The sequence below is a fragment of the Chlamydotis macqueenii genome, chromosome 4, assembly GCF_036417535.1.
Source record: "Chlamydotis macqueenii isolate bChlMac1 chromosome 4, bChlMac1.mat, whole genome shotgun sequence".
In the NCBI taxonomy this organism is placed as follows: Eukaryota; Metazoa; Chordata; class Aves; order Otidiformes; family Otididae; genus Chlamydotis; species Chlamydotis macqueenii.
The window spans coordinates 44,702,115-44,712,257 of record NC_141559.1 but is presented as its reverse complement, the minus strand read 5'-3'; the positions used below and the strand labels follow the sequence as shown (position 1 = coordinate 44,712,257).

Here is a 10,143-nt window from a genome sequence, read left to right as displayed (position 1 = left end):
TAGCTGCTTTCGCAAACTCTGCCAAAAAAAATCCACTGGTTTTGCGATATCAAACTCCAAAAATCTTTTAAAGTCAAGTGAGTATTATAGTACAAAGAAACCTTGATATGATAGGCTAGCAATTTACAAAGAGACATAAACAAATAAATAGCTAAATAAATCTTATCAAACCTTACACATCTTTTGTTTGATTATATAATATTTACAGAAGTCTTACATCTACTTATGTCTCTAAAAAGAAATCTTAATATGGCTTCAAATCATAAAATGATGTGTACCTTTGTATACTGGATGGTCTCCATCTGTGCTGCTGGTCTTAAAATGTGTTGGGTAAGAGCACTAAAACACTCAACACATCTCTTGCAGTCAAAGTCTGCGGACTTACTTGCACATTTCAGTGTTTAGGATAAAACCGACCCTCACTTTGTTAGTGTTAATGGAAGCCATAATGTGTTGGTGCTGTCCAGCTCAGCACGAAAATTTATTTAAAAAAAAAAATACAAAAAACAACAACAAAACAGCAGAAAAGGTACATATTTAAAATTTCGCATTTAAGTTTTCACTGAGACTTATTCAACAGTACAGATGGCAAGATGCTATGTAAGAAAGCCTCTTGGGTGCAATATGCAAGTCCCAGCTGGAATGTTTCCAACAGGATGTAAACTACGGCCTGCAAGCCTGCACTTTAAAAAAACATATTACTTAGCACACTGCTAACAAATGTCAACAAAAAAATACACTGCTGTAATGACTTCACTTTACAAAAGTTGGGGGGAAGCTATGTGAACAATTTTAAACACCAAAAAATCAGGGCTGGGAGGAGGCAAATCAGTACACAGATGCATTAGAAAAATATTTATTAAAAGGAATAAAAGAACTGGTGATCATGACAAATCTGATATATTAATAGTTTAATGCTATACAAACATACATATTAGCTCTGATATCCATAAGTCTACAGAGACCAGGTCTTCTCAGAGGTGCTGACTGAGGTTTTCAACAATTCTGAGGTTTCTTCAGTTCTGAAAATAAATTTTGTTTAAACACAGGCACTTATTAAAATACGGTAAGAAATAATTGTCTTTAACTTTCTAATGAATTCAAAGTACTAACAAGCAGCATGAAACCTTAAGTTTCCTCTCATACTCCCTTTTCCTCTGCAATTGGTTTGTATTTTAAATGCCTACTGCATATCAATAAACCTTAAGTATACATAAAGAAAGAATTAACCCATACAATAAAACTAAATCACAAAAAAAAAAGCTACAGCTTGTTCAGGGCAGGCAGAAATCTCTTGCTAAAGTAATATTACACCACAATGCATTTATTTTCAAGAGTAATAAAAATATTTCTTATAAGAAAACAATTTTATTACAGATCTCAGGACTAGTATCAAATACACCTTAATACAGTTCTCACAATGCTTAGCTTGAAATTGGTTTTATTCTTCCTTAAATAATAAAAAGCAGAGTTAAGATACTGTAGTTATTTTTAAGGAAGAAAAGTTGCAAGCACCAGGGAATTCCTATCAGAAGATAAATAATATTCCTATTCCTTGTCATCCAGATTCTAAACACTCTTTAATCTCTCGTTAACACTATTAAGAATGCTTTCTATTGCTTTTTAGAAATCAAAACAGTGACTCATCCCACAAATACAGAACTGTAAGTGGATTTATTATCCAGTGGAGTCATAAGGAAAAGCCACACCTGATGTGAAGACCTTTGAGGTTTGGTACACATATGAATGTTCTCTACATGCCTTAGTCCAGTACAACTCCCTCCTGGGAAATGAATTCCTGCTGCTCTTTCCTATTACTTACATTTTACTTATCCTTTCTATTCTTTGTCTTGTCTCCTGCAATTTAAAAGCAACAAAGTTAGTGAACTCTTCAAAGCTAACATTCCTCAGGTGGACTTTCAACCTGAAAAAAATCATAGAGAAAATGTGACTTTAAGCACTGTTTACATATCAAAAGGATTTTTACGAGACAGACCTAGCTGTAGTTTTGCATAGTTTCCTTGTTTTTCACTAGTAGTATATACAACTAAAACTAATGCTTACTTGTTCTCTTGACCTCAGAAAGGAAATCAACTAAGCATTTGCCAGTTTTACTTACCTTTGAAATATCTGTCAGACCATGAGAAGTAATGGTCATGGCTTTGGGAGATGGGTCTGTAGATAACAGTGAACGGTATCCAGACGACTGATGAAGACTCTCTGGCATCTCCTCTTTCCTCTCTGCATCTATGGAGAAGTATTCATTTTTGAATCACCTTTGCCTTTTTGCTCTCTTATTGCAAGGTCAGCTATCAAACAGCTTGATTTACAGTAAGTAATAACAGAAGAGAATGCATTGTTTAGGGAGTGGAAAAAGAAAAGCTACTGGTGAGGGTCCAAAACAGGTTACTTTGTTTCAAGAAAATGAGAAAGTGCCATATACTATGTATAGCAAATACAAGACAAATTCAAAAAAGATTACTAGGAATGCTAACTTTATCCTAATTACAGTGAAACCACACTTAAAGTCTAATTAGCGGGTCAAACGTTTAAAAGTAATTTCAAACAGTTTACATCATTTTTATTATAAACTACCTGGTCAAACGTGTCTTTAACTTGTAAGTAACCTCTCTTATAAGGGGCAGAAATACAAACAAAATCATCACCTTCTTGTTTAGCTTAAAATCTGTATCAAGCTCTTGCTGTTTCCCTAGCTCTCCTCCTGATGGGATAGGTTTAGCATTCCTTCAGCAGAAACAAGATGACTTTTTTTTTTTTTTTTTTAACATTGGGAAGGCTTTGATACTCTCTGCAATTCCAGAATACTATTGTCAGGGAAGAGAATTTAGTATTTAGAAAAAGAGGGAAAAGTGTTCTCATATCCTTATTTTCAGTAAGGCCACCATCTATGGATCATATTTAGCTACAGTATTCTGTATTGAAAATAATATTAAATTATTTTTAAATCAATTAAAAAGTGTTTCTTCTGTACAACTGTGATTCCTGAAGGGCACTACAACCAAAAAGTGCATCAAAGCATTCTGAGTACCAGACATCTCAGGTATAAGAGTTAAGACTGGCCACACAGTTTGTATGCCTAGAATTTCCTGAATCATATTTCAGAAAAACAGGAATAACAAATTCAGAAGAATTCCAGAAGTCTGAAAATATGAAAATTCTCTTTTAAAGACCATCAGCCTGCTTGCTGACTCTGAAGTCCTCAAGTGTCAGTTACATACCACTAAACTTATGAAAGGAAGTTGAAACACGTTGAAAGCTTTCTATGGTCTGTAAAAAGAAGGTCCCATTTCTGAGACTTCAAAATTAAAATAAACTTTGACATAACCAAGAAATTGCCTTCCTAATTTCCATGGAAACTGGATTACTGAAATTCTCCTTCCATTTAAGCGCAACAGCCCAACACCGGACAAAAATGCCTAATAAGTGAGAATGGTAAACGGGATATCCTCCTTACTACTGGTGGTAGGAATAAGAGCTGCTATAGGGGAAACACGTCAAATTAATAAAAAGAATGATGCAAGAAAAAGAGCTACTATTGAAGTAAATAGATGACTTCTTATGGCCTGGGGAATGTTTTTAATTCCTTTCCCACTTAAGGCTCTTTAATTTACTTCTTGTATGCTACCAAAATTAAGTTGCAAATGGAAGCAAAATATTTTGTCTTGTTCTTCAAAATAATAAAGTTTCGCAGAAATGCCAGTTGGATAGCTGCTAACTGCTTCAACTATATGGTGAAACTATAGAGATGAAAACTATAGAAAATGCTCATCAGTGATTTGAAAAAAAAACCACAGACTATGAATGAAAAAGCTCTGATTTGTCTTGAGTCCTATTATAAAAGTAAAAAGTAACATAAATGTGACACTATTTTAATTATAACACACCTGTGGCAGCAAATATAATTGCTTTTAGGTTTCATATAGCTTATTTTTAAAATATTATAACCAATTTAAAGTGCAGCTAACATTGTTTTTCACAGCTTTAGCTATCCCACCTTAATTAAATTTGCATCTTTGAGATTTTTAGTAGTTATTTGTAAATATTAATTATTATGCTATATATTTTCATTAATGCTTTCAAAACTATTTCAGTAAATAAAGCTTCTAAATAATGTATTACAAACATGAAATGACTAGCAGGTTAATTTCTCATTTGCAGCACGCATTTAAACTCAGAGGTCACTAAATTGCAATTGTCTACTTAAAAAACACTATTTTAGTCGAGGTCAGCATGAAGTTTTTAGCATATGATGTTAATTAAAATCATTAATACTCACCAGGAGAAACTGGAATCCTACTGGCAGTAGAGTCTTGACTTCTATTGCTGAATTCTGTAGATAAGTCTCTCTGAAATACAAGTTACTGCATTTTAGCAATACACTCTCTTTAAATTATCTTTTGACTGAACAGAAGTCTTTTTAAACACTAATTATGTATGCATTTGCTACACCAACCAGATATGTTGGCACTGCACAAATGTCTTTACAAGACTAAAAACTCCAAAATTTTCACACATACGTTGCATTAAAAAACTGGTCTATTTCATAAGGGCTTTTTTAATATCAATATCGCTGTTCTTAAACAGGTCAAACCCAGGTCCAAATATAGTCCATATAACTTAGGTACGAGTAGAATGAACAATCAGACTGTTCTTGGCCCATGCTGACAATTACATCTTTATATTGGCTGCCATTACCTTAACAAAATAAATGTACCTTCTACTTCTGGTTGATATTCAGAAATGCAGCTCCTTGGTCCTGAAAAATTAGCCTACAGATGAACTGAGATTCATTCCACTGAAATGCTTAGAACTCAAAAGTCTATTTTAAGCTAGTTTCCCAGGCTCCTAAATGAGAGAGGGCTCTTTTAAGAAAGGTTCTCAGTTTAACTCAATGTAGCTTAGAAAAGGTTGTTCATAAATAAGGAAACAAAATCAATGTTATACTAACAATAAATGGTTTTGAGTGCAATTTTCTAATTTCAAAACAAAAAAGGATTCAACACTCATAAGTAACATCTAGATTTTTTTCATCAATGAGTTGTCATTATGATTTGAAATTTCAGCCTTTGATAAAGTGTATCACTTTTTATGCTGGAGTAACTGTATCAGTTAACAAGGGAATATTATACCCAAATAAGTGAATGAGGGAGAACTCAGGGATGAGAACGAAGGAGACTAAGTACTGTGCGGGAAGAAACCGAAAAAAACCCTGTAACAATGGATATCTCTTAAAAAAAAAAAAAAATAATTAAAAAAAAAAAAAAAGATATCTGCACTCACTACTTCTGCTCAATTCCTTTCATTGAAATGGATTTGGTAGCTTTCAGACTTTCCCAGAGCTAAATGCACAGCTGCTGCTACTTTGGCAGCAGAGCAAGACAAATCTTGGAGTGTTCCTGCTATGTTGGCTAGATGTCAAAAGTTCCCCAAAAAAATGCAAGAGCAAGAAAAAAGGAGTAATTCTGAATTGCTTTTATATCTATGAAGCACAACTTGGATGGAAATTCAGGAAACAAAGAAGCAGCAATTCTCTGGCCCAAAGGATTATTTCTTGGCAGTTTTCAAATGCCTATTGCAAAAAAAGTTAGGGTTTTGAAGACTTTTTGTTTTTTACTAATATAAAGACAGCTTTTTTTTCTTTGAAAAAAAAAAAAAAAAAACAAAAACAAAGACAAGCAACAATGCCACACACAAACTAAAGTCACAATTGTTTCTGCAGATGACTTCTTTCAGTAACATGCAGTACAGAAATATAATTATATTACTGGAAATTTCTGAGTGATACTAACGTTAAGTATTTTCCAAATACTATTCCAAACCTTTGAACAACTGCAATAAACATGCTACTGAAGTAATAATAAACCAAATTTACAGAAATAAAAGAACAAGTCTAGTCTGAAGCACAAGTTTTCCTGTGCTGCTATGGTTGTAAATACAGCAACTATCTCTTGAATAAAGTACACTTGAAACAGGAACAAAACTGCCAACGGCTGTTCAGCTGAAGGCCTCTTGACACTGCGACCAGAAGAAAACATACCGTTGGTGGTGTTATTTGGACATATGTCCACTGATAATTAAATTACAATATCCATAAGAAATTTATTTCAAATGATAAATCACTTGGCCATTACTGACCTGAAACTGTTTAAAAAAAGTGATTGAGAATGTCAATCCTCACCATTTGAGCTAGAGCCTTTAGAAATAACCTAGTGATCACTCTGAGCATTTCTCCATTTCAAGACTTTGCATAACTAGCACACTTTCAAAGGCATACGTACACAACTATTTGCAACATTTTCAAATTTGCAGGGCCAGCAACACACTCAGAGCTCCTGGTTACAAGTAAATTCAATATTTTTACAACTACAGAGAAAAAAGCAACACTGATCAACTATTTTCCACAAGAGTGCTCAACTTCTGGAAAGCATCTGACAGTATCTGAAGGATACATGTGAGACACGCATGCACAATACACTTTGAAATTAAGCATGTGATCACAAAATTTATGCTATGGTTCACTGCATCTCAAAATACCTACATGTGCACATATATGAAGTTATATAATATGCATACAAGGACCTTTCAACAGCATGAAAAACAATACAGAGTCTTAAAGCAACCAAATACTTTATTTGCTCTGACAAATATGCCAAATGTAGCCACATCACAACTGTAGCACTTTCATGCATTTTAAAATGCAGTGAACATCATGGACAAGAAAGAGGAAGTCGAGGGGCATGCAAAAATAGGAGAAACCATCAATTAGGCTAGAAATTTTGAAAATTCACAAACTAAGAACAGGACTTAAAGAAGAATTAACTTTTCCATTAACCTCATATTTTCCATTGAGCATGCCATCTATTTTTGTTAGCGTTAGTTATATGGAATGAAGACTTAATCTTACAAAGGGAATATCTGTATCTGATTAGTTTGGAAAGTTAAAAAAAAAGACATTCAACCGTATCAACAACAACAAAAACCCTCAAGTATGTCACTAGCATGATGAAATTCTCAACTACAGAAACATTAAGCTTTCAAAGACAGCATAATTAAGACCCTTCAAAAGCTTCTTTCTACATGTTCGCTAGAAAATGAACACAAACACAGTCATTACTAACAAAAAATAAGCTTAGCTACACCTGCTGTTCGTGCAAACAAACAATTTCCAGTGGACAGCTTTGCTTCACAGAGATGAGAAAACAACAGGATTTAACAGTCAAGAAAAAAATAATACCAACTCCATAAACAGAACTTCCATTCATATCATGCCTTTAAAAATAGTGAAAAGGCATACATCAGGAGGCAGAAAGAACAGAAACTGGCTGACAACATTGTGTCTGTGCAATTTTTGTTATGGAAGGAAAAACAGAAGTTAACATACCTTTTTGGATTGCAACAACAGTTCTGTTTCAAGAAGCAAAACTCGATTCAACAAGTTATTCCAGTCCTTCTCATCTATGATCACCTTCCCTTTCAGTTGCTCTTCTAAAACATGTAGCTTATCTTCCATCCAACCTAGCTTATGAAGCTTTTCCTGGCAATCAGCAAGCTGACTCTTCAAGAACTCAATCTGAGAATTATCTTCTATGACCTTAAAATATGGATAAGAACACATCCTCTAATTTCAAAGCAGATATCATATCATCATTTCATCAGTGACATTAAGCAGAATCTTCCTCAAGTTCAATAACCACATTCCACTAGACTAGAAAATCATTTTTCATTCAGAATTGCTATAATATGCCTATCCATGGAACACAGCTTTTAAAGAAACTGTTGACAGAACTTGTTCTTGAAAGGACAGTACAATTTAACTGACTTTTTCCCAACTTTAAATATATATTTATTGTATATCTGTTAGTTATACTTAAGGAGCATCCAGCTATCTTTTTAAAACCTTTATCACTTTAGAAAAGCCCTGTAATGAAAGTTAAAAATATATGCGGACAGCATCTTAAAATAAAAGCTCTTACTTGTTCACATTTAACTTCCACAACATTGTGATCTAGGTGCAACACTTCTTCATTACCTCCTTGTGCTGGAAGGGGTAGTGGATGAAGGTCATTACTAACTTCATTTCCTGAATGCCGCTCTACTTGAGGCTTCTTTTGAGCATGTTAAAAAAAAAATTCACTGGTGTTATTCATCACAAGAATTTCAATTAATCAGCCAAGTATCTGAGACAAGAGAGTTATCATTTTAGTATTTATTTATTTAAATCTGACCATTTTATCCCAACTGGTTGTAAAATAAGAAAAGCAACAGCAGTCAGTTTAATTTAAAATACCATATAGACATAAAAGAACGGTAAAACAAGTATGTCCACGCTTTACCCTATGTACTGTGTACCTTGGTCCCCTTCCGCAAACAGTAATGAAGGCATTAAAGTCCTCTCTTATTGTAAGGGTTGTTAGATTTCTAAGTGTGGATTGGGAGGTATGAATCTCGCTGTATGTAAGCATAACATATGTATAGACAGTTCCAACATCAAAACCACCACTCAAACATTTGGGGGGGGCAGGGGGGAAGTTTAACTAGGAAGATTACAACTCCGCCTTTTCCTTGACAACTGTCAGCAAAATAGCCCTACTAGCTACACACTTTGTTTCCTTTGTACGAGAGAACAAAATAAGAGACAAATCTGGCCATTCTTTCTAGGTGAATCAAGTCCTGTGACCACTACCTGCTACATAACAAAATAAATTACCTACTCATTAAGAATCCACAATTACCAGTTTTGTGCAGCACCTTAACACTTACAGATTCCAAAATGTTTTACTCAAGCTGAAATTCTCCTCTTCTAGGGAATTCTTAATGCACTCATATATATCCCCATTCAGTTTTACCACTGAACAACAAGAAGTGCCAGGTAAGTCATTCCAAATATTTACTTTGTGAAATTTTCCTCTGCAAAAACAGTATTTGCCTTCTAAATAGAAATCACCAACATTTAACGGGCAGGCACATTCCTAAAAATTTTGTAAAATTTTACTTTGCATCCTTTTAGCCGAAAATACTAGGAAAGCTGTCTCCTCCACCGTCCAATAGCAGCATAATGCATAAGATCAACTGTTACTCTCGTAAAACCAAAGCCAGGAATGTTACATTAATAAATCATTTCTTAATAGATTGAGGCAAAAGAGCAAAATGTGTTTTGAAAGCTATGTTGGAAACATTGCAATGTTTGGCCAAACACACTTCAGTCTCCAAACAGCATATATATTCTTTTTCCAGTTGCATATTCATTTTCCATTGCTGTCCCTCCGTTTGATATAATTCAAACTGCAACCAACAGATTAAACACTCAGTAAAAGAGAGAAGCAATAGCCTCTGTATTTCAGCTATTATATCAGTCAACCACACTCTGGGAAAAAAGCAAAAACAAAAACTTTTCTGATCAAGCATTAAAACCTAAATGAATGCACATATTCCAGAAAAAAGCTTGACTTGTTAAAAATGAGAGTAACCTTACAACATGAAAACTATTTTCATACCTGTTTGGAATCCAGAGCACTGCCACTAGGATCAGCAAGGACACAATCACAATTTGACCATACTTCATATTTAAAAGGTCTGAGTTTTCTCCTTGTTTGGGATTTAACCTCCAAAGTGAAGAGGAGAAAATATTATGCTTCTAACACAGGAATATTTTTCAGGGGTGGGTGGGGAGCAAAAACAACACAACACAACACAAGGATGGGATGACACACCCATCGTTAACAGGCAGGAATATTGCATGGCACACACACAAACACATTTTAACTTCTGCAGTACAGTAATGTGTGAAAAAAAAAATTAAGTTTGACCCAAATCTACAGATAAAAATATATCTAGAAGCAAATGCCATATTCATACACTCATTAATGCCTATGCAAGGCTGCATCAAAGCTGGTCGTAAAGAGAAAAGACAACCTGCACCACAGTTCAAGGATAAACATACATGAAAAAAATGTAGTTATGCTCCCAGAAGAGACAAACAAAGTACACAGAAGTCCTGAAGACTGTTATAAACTCAAGCAAAACAAAATCCTCTAAAATACGAAGACTGAAAATTCCCATTACTAAAGCATACACTGATAAAAAATTATGCCTTACCAATGTAAAACAAATACGATTAATCAA

General features: G+C 34.1%; 1 protein-coding gene across 5 annotated transcripts in view; it reads right to left on the bottom strand.

The window, feature by feature from the left end:
* Positions 1–453: 453 nt before the first annotated feature.
* CEP44 (centrosomal protein 44) overlaps positions 454–10,143 on the bottom strand; it is a 15,650-nt gene continuing 5,960 nt past the window's right edge. For 4 of the 5 annotated variants that reach the window (XM_086747777.1, XM_086747775.1, XM_086747776.1 and 1 more), the window contains 7 exons: positions 9,516–9,623; positions 7,995–8,126; positions 7,403–7,612; positions 4,298–4,367; positions 2,120–2,247; positions 1,823–1,857; positions 454–1,022 (listed from right to left, as the gene is read on the bottom strand). In XM_086747777.1, coding sequence (XP_086603903.1) covers positions 956–1,022; positions 1,823–1,857; positions 2,120–2,247; positions 4,298–4,367; positions 7,403–7,612; positions 7,995–8,126; positions 9,516–9,623 — 750 coding nt within the window. In that variant the 3' untranslated portion in view covers positions 454–955. The remainder of the gene's footprint in view (positions 1,023–1,822; positions 1,858–2,119; positions 2,248–4,297; positions 4,368–7,402; positions 7,613–7,994; positions 8,127–9,515; positions 9,624–10,143) is intronic. The other variant, XM_086747778.1, reaches the window with a different exon arrangement.